The sequence below is a fragment of the Rhincodon typus genome, chromosome 15, assembly GCF_021869965.1.
Source record: "Rhincodon typus isolate 14 chromosome 15, sRhiTyp1.1, whole genome shotgun sequence".
Lineage (NCBI taxonomy): Eukaryota > Metazoa > Chordata > Chondrichthyes > Orectolobiformes > Rhincodontidae > Rhincodon > Rhincodon typus.
Window position 1 is genome coordinate 17,014,726 of NC_063346.1, and position 17,570 is coordinate 17,032,295.

The 17,570-nt window shown below is 39.2% G+C and overlaps 1 protein-coding gene across 1 annotated transcript in view; it reads right to left on the minus strand.

Moving 5' to 3' along the window:
- crispld2 (cysteine-rich secretory protein LCCL domain containing 2) overlaps window positions 1-17,570 on the minus strand; it is a 42,539-nt gene that overhangs the window by 17,041 nt on the left and 7,928 nt on the right. The window contains exons 5-7 of the mRNA XM_048605763.1: window positions 16,182-16,297; window positions 13,826-13,926; window positions 9,538-9,684 (exon numbers count right to left, since the gene is read on the minus strand). Of these exons, the coding sequence (XP_048461720.1) occupies window positions 9,538-9,684; window positions 13,826-13,926; window positions 16,182-16,297 (364 nt within the window). The remainder of the gene's footprint in view (window positions 1-9,537; window positions 9,685-13,825; window positions 13,927-16,181; window positions 16,298-17,570) is intronic.

Below are 17,570 nucleotides of genomic sequence, written 5' to 3' on the forward strand. Positions count from 1 at the left end.
GTCAGCACAACATCATGTTTCTGAGTGCCGAACCTTACCACTCTTACAATGTTTAAAAACTGCTGATCTTGTGGGAAAGACTGAAGGGTATAATTTTGGTATATGTTGCGTACAATCAGATGAGTAGGCAATTTGTGAATGAACAGTCATTCTTAAGGCATTCCATCTGTTCTGCCTGCAGGCAGTAGAAGTGTGAAGAGATCACTGTCTCTCATTATATTAACCAAATTACAAGTTTAGGTTTGTGGACCTAACTGATCCTTACATAATTGATGATATTTGACCAAAATAAGCCATTCATAACATAGCATTCATTTGCACAAAGCTTCTTTGATCTGCAAAAACTCCACACTGCAGATCCTAAAGCGTCTTTTAACTATATGCTATAATACAAAAAAACTTCTATATAATCACACAGTCTATGGAAGTGTATATAGGAAATAAAATATTTTTAGATTGGTAGCATTTTAAGGACAGTTGATTGCTAATGACAAAGCAGGCCAGATCCTACAAAAGAATATACATAAACAATAGTTACTATCAGAATGTTAACCCATTATGTAAAAAGTAGCTTACAACAAGTTATATCTATTTTAATATCAGGAAAAGCTTAACAAAATGGCTCCACCATTTGACGTAAGATTTCCTCTGTTCTGTGCAAGGAATATTTGATGATTTTTTTCCAGGGTCACTTGTAGTCTTTTAAACTTGAATCACTGTCTACAACATATTGTGTAGCCATAGTCAGGGAAAAGGGATAAATATTGGATTGTAAAGCCCACACCAGGCATTGTATTCCTCTAGGCAAACTAGGGATTCATCAAGCAATCAAAATCAAAGTCAAGTGCCTTATTTTCAACCTTGAGTACTGTAAGTGAATCTATTTGACTCAGAAATGCCAATGGCTCCCAGCAAGTCAGAAACTCACTGCAGAATGTCTTGGTTCTTCTTGAAAACATTGCATTAATGGAATTGTACAATAAACTGAACACATACTGATCTGTCCCTCAATCAGGAGTGGCTTGAGACCTCCGATGGGTCACAGGGATAGATTCTGTGGTCACAGGCATGCCCCTCCTCTGAGATAGTGGAGAGGATACCCTAGCGGGGTAGCACTGGACTCACTGGCAGCTTGCTATTAAATAGCGTGGGGCAATGTCAGTCCCAAACCACCTGTGAACCTTAGGAAATACTTTTAGTCATGATTGTTGGGCAGACCAGGGATGAGTATGCACCATCAAATTCAGTGCTGGCAGGGGAGGCAGTTAAGTCTAACTCAGCTAACTATCGATGACTGTGTGGGGATAAAAACAGGAGGCTGTGCAGAGAGGGTGGTTGGCAACTTGATTTCATAAGGATAAAGAGAAGGGAAGCTAGAGAGGGAGCAATGGGTTGGAGCCTGGGGAATGGTGGTAATTGTGGCTGATTTTTGTGGGTGTGGAGTAGTAAGGGTGTCAAAGATACTATGCATTTGGGGATGGTAAGGGGAGAAGGGGTAATTTTTGTATGGGGGTGTGGGAGGGAGAGGAGTCTCACTGTTACTGGGGAGTCTGCAGGGTGTGGATGAAACCTACATTAGTACATGAAACGGTAATATTTTTACAGGCACTTTGCAGGCTTTGAGAATTGCTTTAATTATATATCGTGTGTTGATATGGTACTTGGCTGCTATGGTTTTTGCCAATGTCTGGAATCATTTTAATTTTCAAGTGTTAAAGTAGGGTCTCTTTGGAAAATAATATGGACAGCACTACTGAGTCAGGGCACCTGATGAACACAATGGTGAGTTAATCGATCTGAAATAATTGGACCACTTTAACATTTCAGGAAGAAATTCAGTTCAGTCAGTATTTGTGAGTGCTGGATTTGTTTATTTAGTATATATTTTAAAAGCTATTGAGCTTTTATTCTTTAGTGTTTCACAATCTGCCCTGGTTAGCAGCTGAAAGATCAAGCAAACAGTACACTAACTCCCTCAAAAATTCCAAAACCACAGGCTACCCTGAACACCAGCCAACAGTGAGATTCCAGCTAGAAGCACTAGGACTGGATAGCTATCTTCTCCTCAAAGAAGCTGAATGCTGTATGTTGCTTAAAACTAAGTAAGATTCTTCACAAAAATAACTGTCCTTTCCTGGACACAAATCTCAAAGCTATAGCATTGCAGAGTACTAACTGTCTAAAAGATTATTATATTCCAACAGGTGGAGACCATGCAAATAACACAAAGAGGTGTTATCCGATAATAGATCACTGTTAATTGTGAGCAGCCAAGATAGAAAAGTTAGATTATTATGTTAGCGAGTATTTAACTAGACATGACTGAGGTTCATTAAATATAAGGTGGAATGGAAATTCAGCAACAAAACTTGCCCAGGCCTTATACAGTGACCTCTTCAGGAAGCTTAAGACATTGAACAGCAAGACAAAGTCCACAATGTACAAGGTGGGGAGGTGCTGACATACTGGCACGTCACTAGTAATGCAGAGGTTGAAACTAATACCCTGGAGACACAGATTCAAATGCCACCATGGAAGATGGTACAATTTAGATTTGTACGTTGTGCCTGTGCTTGTTTGAGTTAGAGTAATGATATGTGTTAAGATTCTTAGGGGTCTTGACAGGGTAAAAGCTGTGAGATTGTTTCTCCTTCTGGGAAAGTCTAGAACCACAGGGCATTATCTCAGAGTAAGGGATTGCCCAGGTAGATAAAGGTGAGGAGGAATTTCTTATCCAGTGAATCTGTGGAATACTTTACCGCACATGACTGTCAAAGCCGAGATAGACAGGTTTTCAATGAGTAAGAGAATTAAAAGTCAAATGTGGAAAAAGCAGAAAATGAAGTTGAAGGATTATCAGATCAGCCATGATGTTATTGAATGGTGGAGCAGACTCAAACAGCTGAATGGGCTACTTCTGCTTCTATGTATTATGTTCTTTTGGCCTGGTTTATGATAGTAAAAATCCTTCCAGACCAAATGTCCAAAAAATGCTGAAGTGTAAGAGATTCGAGAATCATTTAGCTTCACAGGGAACAGAGAGCATGGTTGAGGAATGAAAGGAAAGTCTGAGCTGTGAGCTCAGTGTTCCATTTTGTGAGGAGAGCTTATGAAAGAAATGTGAGAACAGGAGGAATTATAAATTCCAATTGCAAATAGAGGCAATGACAGGTTGTAAAGAGCTAAATGTTAGAACAGAAAATGGAGTTAGCAGAAATCATGGGCACAGTTGAGTAGAATATGGGATCAGGGAATAGGTAGTAGTAGCAGTTCAGAGAGTAAGAGTCTGGGACTCTTGACTGATGATGGAATCCCTGAATGGTTACAACACAGCCCATTGAGTCTTTGCCAGCTCTCTGCCAGGGCAACTTGACTAGACCAACTTCCTCACCCTTCGCCCACAGTCTTTGTCTTCAAATGCTGATTGAATTCCCTCTTGAAGTTGAAGGATTGAATCTGCTTCCAAAACACTCTCAGCCAGCACAAACTGGATCTTAAACATTCACTGAGCAAACAGGTTTATCCTCATGTGACCACTCTTTATTTTGTCAATCGCCTCAAATCTGTGTCCTCTGGTCCACAGCCCTTCAACAATAAGAACAAGCATCTCTTTCTCAGCTTTCTCTAGATCCCTCATGATTAAGAGGAGATTTAGCAGAGGTGTTCAAACTTTACTTCTCTGAGGCGAACAACTCCAGCTTCTCCATTCTATCCTTGTGACTCAACTCCTTCATCTCTGACATAAATCTTTTCAGCATCCCCTGCAAACTCTTCAATCTTTCCTGAAGAATGGTAAGGAGCTATAGTCCACAAAGAATCACAAGCACCTCTTTCCATTGGAGAGACAATTGATTCCTTATAGTTTGAGAGTAACCAATCTGCAAGTACAGTGCCCAGATTTGGACACAATGCTGTAGATGGTTCCCTGGCAGCCCTTCCCTCCTATTCTCTAACTTTTCTTCAAACTTTCTTCAACTAATAAAAGAGAAAGAGAAACATTTTAGGAAGAGTCACTGCAGTACTTTCATAGATGGCAAAGTCTGTCTTAAGTAATGCAAAGAACTCTAGGTCGATTTTACTGAGTGCAGCTAATATCAGATATTTAAAGATTACATTGAAATTGGAGAAAAAGGATGAATTAATAAGTTACAATATTTATTTGATTCACAGTTGTCTATTTGAAAATGTGTGTGAAACTCCATTTCTTAACTTGTAGTGACATCTGGCTCAGCCTTTTTCTAAACTAAAGCGTTACCCCTTTTTTAAGCCTCAATTTAGTTAACTTGAAAATTTTGAGCAAATATGTGAATGTTTGGTTTTCCTACAAGACAAATATTTCAAATTTTAATCTTTGTCTTCCTGAACTGTGTATGTGTACACACACGCATGCAATTTTGAGCTACTGACTTCTTGTATTTTGGATCAGGACTGAATTGCAGTAACTGAAATTAACTTAACCAATTTTACAAATTACCAAATTATGAATACCAGTTTCCTGTAATGACCATTGTGAAAACTGGTCAAGGAAATTATCTGAATATTCTCTGGTTCATAATCCAGGATTGTCACTTGGAAAATGGCACTGTTAAGTTCATAACCATAACAAGGCATCAACATTCTACAGGGTGGATGAGAACAAATAAGAAGTGAATGTCATGTGATTAAGATAACTTGGATTGGAGTGTCAAACAATGTGAATAAAACAGTGTTTTATATTCTCAAAGCAATGAACAAACTAAAATTCTGTCTTTGCAACTTTGTGTTATATAGAGATAATAGGAACTGCCGATGCTAGAGTTTGAGATAACACAGTATGGAGCTGGAGGAGCACAGCAGGCCAGGCAGCATGAGAGGAGCAAGAAAGTTGACGTTTCGGGTCAGGACACTGCTTCAGAAAAAATCTGAAGAAGGGTCCTGAGCCCAAACGTCAACTTCCCTGCTGCCTGGCCTGCTGTGCTCCTCCAACTCCACACTGTATTGTGTTATATAGTGTAGATTAATAACAGTTGATAAAGTATTTAACCAACAATTGGTTTCTGTTTATGTTAACAGTTCTGCATTTATTAAGGATGCATCTTTTTCAGTTCTGGCACATTTCTATTAGTTTAAATATAAAACCTAAGGTATTGTTGCTTATGTTTAAATGTTAGAAATTCAGGAAATCTATTGTTTGAAAATCAACATATATTTTAAACTAAAGGTGAGTATCCCAGATTAACTGAGGTTGAAATTTATTTGGCAGAATTAATTTGCACTTCATGAAATAAATCATATTTTGCTTTCAAGATTATTGTGCAGATTTACTTGGACCTAAATTGACTGCAGATTTAATTAACTTCACAGGAAACATCTTACACTGTCAAATGCACAAGAAATTAATTGATAAAGGGAGTTTGAAGAATCACACGGTTATAGGGCTACATCATTTTTTTACAGCTAGCAAAGAGAAATTGTTTCCTTTCCAATTTGGTAATGATTCTTTAAATTTACTTGCTATCTACCCAGGCCTGGAGCATGTATGAAACTGAGTCCATCCTTTTTGCATTGTTTTTGCTGTAGAGAAGTTAGCTTCCTTAATTCCATAAACAGTGTGATTTTTTAAAAAAATGTTCCTATTATTATAGCTAAGCAACCAGTTTTGCTAAGTTGTCATGCTGAGCATAAAGGTATAATGATTTATTAAATGTTAAGTTTCAGAACTTGATTCAAGTCAATATTTAGCAACTGCATTCCACAAGTGACAGGAGAATATCAGAAAATGAACAAAGGCATTGTGTATCATGCGAAGTAAACCATTTAAGGTCTGTTCAGAAGAGGTGCAATAGATTTTCAGACTTTATAACAGGCGATTGTGATTCTCAGCATTTGCAGTGTCAGAGTACCGCTGAGAGCATTTCTTCCACACGATAGTAGCTCTATAGAGTCACAGAACAGACTTTACCAGAAAAGGTATTGATGCATGCAGCAGATCCAATAGTATTGACACAAATGACTGATAACCAAAGAGCAGATAAATCAGAAAAGCATCAAACAACATTTTGAAGAATGATCAAAAAGGAAGGATTGAAACAGCAGGTTTGGAAACTGACTGACTAGTTAGCATAAGTAGTGGACATGGGCAGAGGTTGGACTCAGAAATCTGGATGATATTGAAAGTGGACCAAAGAGTGGACATGAAGTTATTAAATTAAGCTTCGACATTGTTCCAGTTTTGTTTCATTTCCACTGCTGCTACAGCGTGAAAAGTCCTGTGTTCTCAAATGTATGAGCAAATGTATCTGCAAATGATTAAACTTACAAAGCATCTCTCGAGTCAGCATAATCTGGATTGTGGGCCAAAGAAGGAAAATAAGGAGGAATTTAGGAGAATGAATAAGAATAAGAATAACAACAAATACCGTAGCTTGGAACAAGACCAGCATTGAATCACTGTCAGAGCATAACAAGGTGATGAGAAAGTAAGTAACTAAAGCAGAATAAAAGAACGCAGTCCAGGAACAACAGAATGCGTTCATAACATTGAAGGGGATAGCAGATGAGATGGGCAATATTCAGGATAACATTAATTAGCTGATTATACTCAGTATTATTCAGTATAAAGCAGTGTTTCCCAAACTTCTTTCTGTTTTGACTCTATTTTAATGCTTCATACTAGGTATGACCCCTGAGTGAAAATTGTTAGGAGAGTGCCGCAAGGTGAGTTGCTGAGCAGGGTGGGGATTCGAAGAGCAGCATGACAGGCACAAAAAAATCTAAGACACACACTATTTGCAGCATGTGTTGGTGTGAGTGATAGGGCCTCAGAGCTCATTGATTCAATGGCCATAGGCAAAAATGAAGTGCTCATTTAAAGGGGCCTCACAAACGACCACAGATTGTCAATCAGTGTCTCCAGTCCAATTCCATTGCAGCCCACCCTAAACTTTCATGCCAGGGACCCAGAGGGGACAAAACTCACAGTGTGGGACCCGTTTTTGAAGACCGGAACACATCAAAACCCAGAATGCATTGTATCAATGGAAGGTTGTTCCAAAATCCGTCTAAAATAGGTTTCTAATTGACACAGAGGACAATTGGATCTCCTTTATAACAAATAAACATGATCAGGTCAAAATCAACGTAAAAGAAAATGGTTCAGAGCTCCTTATTTTTCATGGAATGCTTTTAGTCAGGTTATTGATGTAGCTGGAGCACAATAGTGGTAGCTATTCCAATGCTGACAGGGAACAACACATGTTTAATGTCAAGATTGGAAAGTTTCTGGGCATTCAAGGCTGCAAAATAATTTGTGAATCATCCAGTAAGAGGGAACTGGGGAATCTGAAAACCACCAGGTATCTCATACTGTCTCACAAAAGAAAGATAGAATTTCCCCTATCTGCATTGGCCAAGTTATGAAATCAAATAAGTACTGATACTCAGAACAGGAAAAATATCTGCACTGCTCAGACATACATTCAGTCCTCACGGCCATTCACCTAATTCACAAAACAATGTTTTACATCACACCAGATGAAGTCTGCTAAATTGAGAATGGTACCAAGTATAGACCCATAATGCAACTAAAATTCAGTTACAGATGTGTCTCTGAATAAATGCGTTAAGGGAAATGGTTAGATTTGGACACCCAGTAACCAGATTTCTGAGCCTTAAATCTGTCCTGGATGTAGTAGCACTCCCATTTATTGCATATAGCAATGCATTCTCCACCCTAAAGAACCTGCATGGAGACAGGATATAAGCAGAATCCTTTGATCAGGATCATATTTTGTGAGTTCTCAGCGGGGGTTACAATACAAATTTTAATCATCTTAGTTGCCTGGTTGAGCAGCCCTTAAGATGGATGCAATGAGGGAAGAATGTCATGTAAATTACTGCTTTAATAAGGAACAGGTGGCACTGAGGAATATAACTATGAGATTTACAGGTGACCAGGAGCTGAGAGGTCAAATGGAGATAGTCAAACCTTTCAGAAAGATCCCAGAATTCCAAGCTGCAGAATGCTGGCAGTAAATAAATTAAATGAAGTACTGCGAAGAATATAGCATTATAGGAAGTTACAGAACAGAAGGAGGCCATTTGTCTGTACTAGAATATTAGTAAATATCCAATTAGCCCTACTCCCTGTTTCTCCCCCATAACCTTACAAATGTTTTCTTTCCATTCAGTTACTCCCTATTTATTTGATCATAACCATTGAGAAATTTGAGCACCTCAATTAAATGTCCTCTTAACCATCTCTGTTGCAAGGAGAACAATCCCAGCTTCTCTAGAATCTGCACTTGGCTGAAGTCCCTCATTTATATGAAAACAAAGAAGAATTCTGATGAAGAGTCATCTAGACTCAAAATGTTAGCTTGCTCTCTCTCCAGGATTGCTGCCTGACCCACTGTGGTTTCCAACATGTTTTGTTTTCAGTACAGATTCCAGCTTCTGCAGTAATTTGCAATAATAGTCCCTCATCTACATCACATTCTGATAACTGTTTTCTACAAGCTGTCCAAGGCTTTGACATCCTTCTGAAAGAGTGTGGTAGAGCAATATCTTTGCTCTTGTATTTCCTGCTTCTATTTATAAACTCCAAGGATTATGCAATTTTTTCCAAAAAGTAGGAAGATTTCACAATTTAAACATTCCTACTGTTCTCAGAATAAACACATGATGAAAAACATTGTGTACTATTATACAATAATGTCTAGAAAGCATCAACTTGTGCCTATTACAATGAAAATGAGCAAACATTACCGAATGCTATGGAAATACTGAAAGGTTGACATTGGAGGAAATTGGATGTAATCAAGAACAAGTGAAGAAGCACTGACCAGCAAATGAAGGCAAAAATATGAAAACAAAACTAAACAAAGACTGGCATAGACAAAGGAGGAAAGCTGACATTTCTGGGTACTAATGAATAAAACAATGTTTGTGTTTCTTTACTATCTATAAATAGAAGGTGCAGACAAACAACTACGGGGTCCATATCCTAAGGATCCTTGAAGCCGTCTGCATTAAGGTTCCCAACAAACTACCGTTTCTACAGGGATAACAAGGTGTAGAGCTGGATGCACACAGCAGACCAAGCAGCATCAGAGAAGCAGGAAGGCTGACGTTTCGGGCCTAGACCCTTCTTCAGACTAGGCCCGAAACGTCACACTTCCTGCTCCTCTGATGCTGCTTGGCCTGCTGTGTTCATCCAGCTCTATACCTTGTTATCTCAGATTCTCCAGCATCTGCAGTTCCTACTATCTCTGAAATTGTTTCTATAGAAGCAGCTACAGTCATCTCTCACTACCCTGATGAGAATTCCTTTTGTATTTAAATGGATCAGCCATACAAACGCTTATTGCTACATTACTATGAGACCCTTTCAGCTTCTAAATCTTATTTGCAATTATGCATTCCAACAAAGACTGATGTTCACTTGTGCTCCTGAGACAGAAAGCTGGAGAGATTTTCTTTTCAAAGCAGCACATTACACTCCTGATGTTTTCTGCAGCATTTAAGTTATCTAGTCATACAGCTCAAATGCTTCCTTACTCATGTACTCCATGCTGTTAGGTTCCTCCTTTGGCTGTGGTTGTGGTTGGGAATATAGCACTGTCCATGGGTTTAATGCATCTGTATTGATCTGGGGAGGCTCCACTTCATTGGTTTGTTCATGCTGTCGTCTTATCTCTCCATTGTCTGAGAACACATGTTGAAATAAAGTTAAATAACATTTTGCACGCACAAGAGCAGAATTCCAATTCAGATGCAATGAATTAAGATTTTTTTTTCTGCTGTTCCTTTTTGTCTGTTTCTTTGTAAACATCCTAGTTTCCACCCTTTCATTTCCAAGCTCCTCCTCAGTAGACTGAATATTTAGCATTTGGCCTCATCCAATTTGCATACTGACAAAACAGCTCACCTGAGAAAATAGTGGTCTACATTTTTGGAAAGCAAAAGAATTGCCCTTCTTTCCTTCAAAGTTTGGGAAAGACTAACACCAAAGACTACTTGCAAAATATACACAAGTATTAGCAATTAGATTTCTACATCAGACTCTTTTTGTCCCACTGGCTAAATAGGTACCTTATGATATGATATCTGTGACTTATACACAACACAGTGACTAGTTATAATGATACAATTCCTGGCTGAATCTCTCCTATTTTAGCTTTACACATCAAAAAGTAAACGTTCTTATATGGAAGTACAACGTTAACAGTCTAGTTTAACAGCCAAAATGCTGAATGGAAATACATGAGCAGCGTCTTTTGTCTGAATATTTTTGAAATATTCAGTGTTAATTGCTAACATAGAAGCAAGTACGTGGTGCTAGCAGTATATTAGGTGAGGTTGTCAGTGTTAAAGTTATGCCATAATATATCAGTAAACAGAGACCTTTGGCAAGTTTGCATTTGTTACGAAGATATCCGATGGTCAGTTCCCAAAAATTAGATCCCTCCTTCTATCTCCATCGACAATAATAAAAAAAGTTTCTCTTCATTTTCTCTCACCATGTTTCTCCCACTTCTCCTGAAAGCATTAAGTTTTTCCTGGGCCAAGGTCTGATGAATACTGGCTTCTTTCCAGCACCCACCTTCCCTCAGTCGGTTGTATAGCCAAGACACTGAAGTCTGAGGTTATCTTCTTTATGGATGCAGCTTTGCAGGCCAAACAAAAAGCAGAAGAGGCCTTTCTTGACGGGCTCTCTGATTCTACAACTGTCCTGATGGACATGGGAAGCTTGTTGGGGAGAGGGTACCTCCAGTTAGCATGCGGTGTGGAGGTAGATGTCAACAAGTTTTATCTTGTTCTCAGATATAGTCCCGTCTGTCCTTTGTCAGATGTATAGTGCAAAATCCTGGCCTCAGTGGAGTGACAAGGGTCTATTCAACCACAGGAGGCATTATATCCAATCTCAACCTTAGCCACAGCCACTTTCAGCAGTGATTTTTGCCCAACAATATGAGGCCGAAATCTTTTCACTTTTATAAAAGACAATTTAAGTGCCCTATCTGATAAGTAAGGGCATAACACAAAATGGAAACTGCGCCTCAGACCTTTCTGGTTATGTAGTTCTATCTGGTCTGATCCATTGAGAGAATGCAGGAATCCTTTTGTTAATTAATTGATTTGGTGTTTCCTTGAATTTTGATGTCACCTCACCTATCCCCAGCAGAAATAAACTGAGAGCGCCATAGCCTCTCAATTCTGCTTATAAAGTTCATTTAATGCCAAATCAACTGTTAAAAAAGTACCTGGCAGCTTAAAATGAAAGGTTCTGTTTAGAAACAAGCAGCTATTCATCACAGAAGTGGATTACACAAGCCAAAATCAACTGGATTAAGAATTTAAAATTAGTAGACCAAAAATTATATTAATTTAGGCTGAGTAGGGAGACATTGAAATCTTTTACTCATAGCAAATACAAAAATAAATTGGAAACCGCATAATGTGATGTTAACTATGTCAGTTCTATTTTCTTGTGGCCATATTTATGTATGAACTAAGGTAAATTTTAAACTCCTTTGGTAAACTAGATATTGTGTAGCCAATATAAAACTGCTATGCTGCCTATTCCAATGTTTGAAAAAGTGAACCCTTTCTATGAAACATAGTCCTGTAATAAATTATTAGAATGTTCAACTCAAGTAAATGTATACTGACAGCAAAGAAGGAATAACTATAAATGATTACAGCTATTCATGATTTTGTTTAATGCATTTTTAAAATTTCTTTCTTCAGCCCCTTTGCACAAATGCTATACAGAATTTTCCATTCAAAAATCTTATTTGACTACATTTGAGGGTATAAAATGTTATCCTTTCTTTTTCGCATTCATTCATGGAAGGTGGATGTTTTGGTCTAGACCAGTATTTGCTGCCCAGAGAGCAGTTAAAAGTCAATCATATTGCTGGCAGTCTGGAGTCACATCAGGCCATACCAAGTGAGAATAGCAGATTTCCTTCAAAGGATATTAGTGAAACAGATGGGTTTTTAGAACAATTGACAGCAGTTAGCTTAATAGCAACCATCTATATTCTTATTCCAGATTTTAATTTAATCAAAATTTCACCATTTTTCACAGTGGGATTCAAACCCAGGTCCCCTACATAGCGTGGGTTCTGAATTACTGGTCCAGTAAAATTACCACTTTGCCACTATCTTGCCTAATCTCTTTCAATTAAACTTCCCATTTTCTGTTCTGTTCTCTCACTTTGATACCCTCACATTGGTATGAAAGGGTCAGATTTTAGTCCCGAACAAGATAGTTGGCCATTTCTCATTTTAGATGTTAGATGTTTATTTTTGCATCCTCGCTGAAGGCTTGAAGTCTATTGTGAATTTTTCCACTTTACTAATTACTCCATTATTTCAGGTTCTAACTTAGAGTCATAGAGTAACTTCTTTGAAACTGAACCTTTCCACATTCACCTTCTCTTTGGTACTTCGGTTTCAGATTTCCCCTCACTCTATTCATCCAAAAACATACTTTAACTGGGACTTTTTGCTCAATTTATGGGATGTCAAGTTCCCTACCAGCCCTTGACCCAAGTACAAGGTTAGTTAGGAACCCTCCCACAAAAAAAGTAAGTATGGCAGTAAATAGCTTAGGCTGAACCTTTCGCCTGAATGTGAATTCCTACCTTAAGGGTGCTGTTGGCCATTCGATTGGCTTGCAGCTCAGTAGTTGCTGCAGTGCCAAGTTCAAACTGTTTGAACATGGTGTTGGAACTACAGGCAGAACCAAAGAAGAGAAAATTACAAAGACTAGACTGAAGGGTGGCTCAGGGCATCAGTGAGCCTACAGCAAGAGTGTTTGCAGGGGGCTCGGTTTGAGAGTCATAGGTGGGTTACAGCTCAACAAAGGGCCCTTTGGCCCATTGAGACTGCACCAGTCAAAAACACAGCCTAGCTATTTTAATCCCATTTTCCAGCACTTGGCCCATAGCTTGTATGCCTTGGCATCGCAAGTGCACATCTAAATACTTCTTAAATGATATGAGGGCTTTGGCCTCTACCACTTTTATAGGCAGTGAGCTCCAGATTACCACCACACTCTGGGTGGAAAAGACATTTTCCTCTTAACCGCTCTAAACCTCCTGCTCCTCACCCTAAATCTATGCCCCGGTCATCGATCACTCCATCAAGGGGAGAAGTTTCTTCCTGTCTACCCTGACTATGCTCCTCAAAGTTCTATACAACTCAGTCATGTCCCCCCATCAACTTCCTCTGCTCCAAGGAAAGTAACCCCAGTCTACTCAATGAGTGGTCAAGGTTGGGAGAAAATCTCTGATGAACAATGGGCCCGCATCTCGGAACCAGCTGACAGAGTAAAAATACCAGGCCCTGGCGCAGGTAAAATAGTGGCAGGCCAATATGAGGCACCTAAGTGACCATTAATTGGATACTTAACTGGTTCAACAATCCCAAGGGTGAGTGGACCACCCCATGCCTCCAAACTTCACCACCAACCCACCCAGCCCAATAATGGGACTCAAGTTAAGGGCATTGGAAGGACAGCAAACAGGCTGCAGGTTGCATTTTGCAAGCTCCCCCCCGACCCCCACCATCCCAGCTTCAAACACACGACTGGAGAGCCATTCAGCCTAGCTCCTTTTGATAACGTTTGCAGCCACATTGATGGCTCAGCCACACTAACTCAGGGTTCCATGTTGTTTTAATGACACTAAATATTAGGCTCAGCAAAACACTAATGAACACTCATCTCCATTCAAAAACCCCTTATGAAAGAAAACTAAGATTATTTTTAGATGTTGGGGAGTAAATTCTTTTAGCTGGTCCATTTTATTGGGAGCTGTATGACAGATTTATATACCTTTGTAGCAGACATTATTTTTACAGCCTCCACCATAGCTGGGTGGGCACTCTGAGCATGGCCGACCGTGTCTATAGGGAGCTTCTCCAATCCAATTTCCCCTGGTTAGTTAAAAACAGAGAAAAAAATCAGTTTAATCCATTATCAGCTCAGTTAAATAATCTAAAATAAAGCTAGCCGATGAACACACATTTCCTTGATTCTTAAATGAAAGAGTTAATAACCAAATACAGGTTCCAAACTTGCGTATAACCTGAGCAAGAACGGTCATGTCATGTAATATGAAGCAATGCACCAACCATCAAACGCAGTGATAAATGGGAGTGGGATAGAAGGGAGACCTTTTATTTCTCATTGCTTTAAGACATGGTTCAAGGTGGCAGGAGGACAAGGATCTTACCAGCTATCTGCTAATTGTTGCACTCGTCCAAGTGAAAAAATGAGTCTATGTCGAAACAAAAAGTGAAGGCAGCTGTTCCCAAGCGTTTTCTTCCTTCCTCTGCAATGACTCATGCTGAGTTCTAACTCCAGTTCAGCAGCGCTCTGACACCTTACCCAAATGGCTATTGGTTCTGGCAGTGTTGCAAGTCATTCAACCATGAAAAGTACCACTTCCAAGACCAATCTGGTTCTTTGCCAATCTAAACATATGCAAATTTTCAAGCAATGTCACTGAAATGTTAATGGATCCCTGACTAATTTCCAGCTCCCTAACATGCTGAAGCTAATGCGTGCACTTCCTCCATCAGTGTGGGTGTGCCATGGACTCCAGCAATTAATGCAATTGACTTAGCACCACTGTCTCAAGAGCACTTGGGGATGCGCAAAAATTCTCATAACCTCTTAGATGTTTACAGCACAGAAGGAGGCCATTCAGTCCATCACATCAGTGCCAGCCAATAAATATCTGACTACACTAATCCCATTTTTCAGCTCTTGGTCCATAACTCTGGAGGCTATGGCAATGAAAGTGAATTTCTAAATACTTCTTAAATATTATGAGAGCTTCTGACTTAACCACCTTTTCAGACAGTGAGTTCCAGACTCCTAACTGGGTGAAAAGATTTCTCCTCAACTCTCCTCTTAACCTCTACCTCTTGTTGCCTTCCTATTCATCCTATCTATGCCCCTCATAATCTTAAACACTTTTATCAGGTGTCCCTTCTCAACCTTTGCTCCTCCAAAGAAAGCAAACCCAGCCTATCTAATCTATCCTCACTGTCAGACCCTCCAGCCCAGGTAACATCCTGGTAAATCTCTTCTATACCCTCTCTAATGTAATCACAACTTGCTTAAAATGCACTGATCAGAACTGCACACAATACTCCAGTTGTGGCCTAACCAGTTCCCCATAACCTCTTGTATTTTAATGTCTTAGCTAATAAAAAGCAAGTATCCTATCTGCCTTTTTAACAGCCTTATCTACCCACCCTGCTACCTTCAGAGATCTGTGAATACACACACTATGGTCCTTCTGATTTTTCTTACTTTCCAGGGTCCTACTATTCATAGTGTAATCCCTTGCCTTGTTAGGCCTTACCAAGTGCATTACCTCTCACTTCTCCAGGTTGAAGTTTATTTTACACCATCTGACTGGACCGTTGATATCATCATGGAGTTTACGTCTGTCCCCTTCCTATTTGGTACCCTACAAATTTTTGTGTCATCTACGAAATTCTTGATCAAACTCTCTGCATTAAGTGCAATAATGCACATTACAAATAGCAAGGGCTTTAGCACTGAACCCTGTGGAACCCCATTGGAGACAGTCATCCAGTCACAGGAACATCCCTGTGCCATCACCCTCCACTTCCTGCCTCTCAGCCAATTTTGGACCCAAGTTTCACTTTGCCTTGAGTCCCATGGGTATCTTATTTTCCTAATCAGTCTCCCTGAGGGACATTCTCAAAAGCTTTGCTAAAGTCCACGTAATCCACATCAAAAGCATTTCCCTCTTCTACATGCCTTGTCGTATCCTTAAAAACATCAATCAAATTTGTCAAACACAACTTTCCCTGGACAAATCTATGCTGGCTTTGGCTAAAATTGCAAATTCCTACCTTGCCACCAATGCTCACATCCCAGCAATGGTTAAAAGATGTGTGCCACCATAAGGATTTTTCCCCTCGCATGTTTCTTTGATCAGGTAGGTGAAGCACTATAAAATTTGGCACGTGCATAATTCATCAAGAGCAAATAAATTTTAATTACTCGTTTAAATAAAAATGTATTTGCCCATTCCAATGTTAGAAGTAACATAACTGTTAAAAAGTTCCATAGAATTCCATAATACATTTCCAGTTATCAACTAAATGGCAATAAATCTAAGTAAATGATATGATGTTCAACAGCTTACTTTGGGGAATAATTGCAGACTAAGTAGACAGCATTCTCCCAAATTTCTCCCCATACGTTCATTCTTCCACAGACATTAACAGCACAGCCAACTCTGTTTGTTGTTGCCCACACCAACTGAAAATAAATACAAAATGAATGTTCAACAAAGCACCGAACTTTACGAACATCTTGTGCACAGAATATGGCCGACTGCTAACCATGTGAAAATAAACATTGGTAACTTTATTATTTTGGTTTGAAAAAGGAAATGCAATTTGGTTGACTAGCTTCACTCATTTAAGACACGAGGTTGATTTAGCAGCTTGCAAAGTAATCAACAATGTACAATCTTTACCAAGTGACGATCACAGGAGGAAATAAGAGTTGAGGGTCAGTAAGAGTACAAAGTACATGCATGGGCTTAAGAAAGACAAAATACTGAATTATCCTTTGATAGGGGGCCAAGTTGGAAGATAACTGAATGGTTAGTGGTCAGATCTGAGAGTGTATGGTCTGCAGCTGTTGCCTGCAGATGTTCCAGATAGTGGACTGGTGAAATACGAAGGCAGATGGATCTGGTGGGATCTTAGTTTATGAAATGAGCAAAGATATAGCAGATGGTAAGAAACAATAACTTTTGGATGATGTATATGTATAATATACATATACATTGATGTTTGTACACTTGGAACATCATAACACTGTTGCCCAACCTTCTTTATTTAAAGTTAAAGAAGAAAGTTTTCAGGGCAAACTTAATTTCAAAAATCTGACACCTGCAAAACATGCTTTCACCTCTGCCTTGAGGGAGACAGCAGGATGTCCAGAAAAATATCATTTTAAGATTTAGTACCCAGTTCTGTAGGAAACTGTCTCATGTGAAATTTATTCTTACGTGACAGTAAGTGCCAAGTCTATGTACTTTGGAGCAGTGAATGTGTCTGAAGGCCTGTGGTAGGTTTCAACTTAGAGTGGGATATTGTGGCAACTAAAATATCATTCACATTCTAATAAAGGTTGATTAGCTACTTAAAGAACTGACATTAAATTAACAACTTAAAAATAACTTTGTTAACCAGAATCCTGTCTGGACACAGCACCAAGTAAAGGATTGTACTTGTTTTCTCTTATAACCTGGACTGGACAGCCACGACCAGATGGTCTGAATTTCAGTATCTCCTCCACACTCTCTGATGGTCTGTACCCCATTTTGTGCTGATAATACTTATTCCATATAGTGCTGCCCGTCCTTGCATATCACCTTCCTTGCCCCAATTTCTCAAATCAGTAACTGACAATATTGTATTTAACAACTCTGTGATATACATATGTGCACAAGAGCAAATTTGCTCAGTATATACAGCAGGCACTCACATTCACCAACTTGTGTAAGCTTATCAAACTTTAA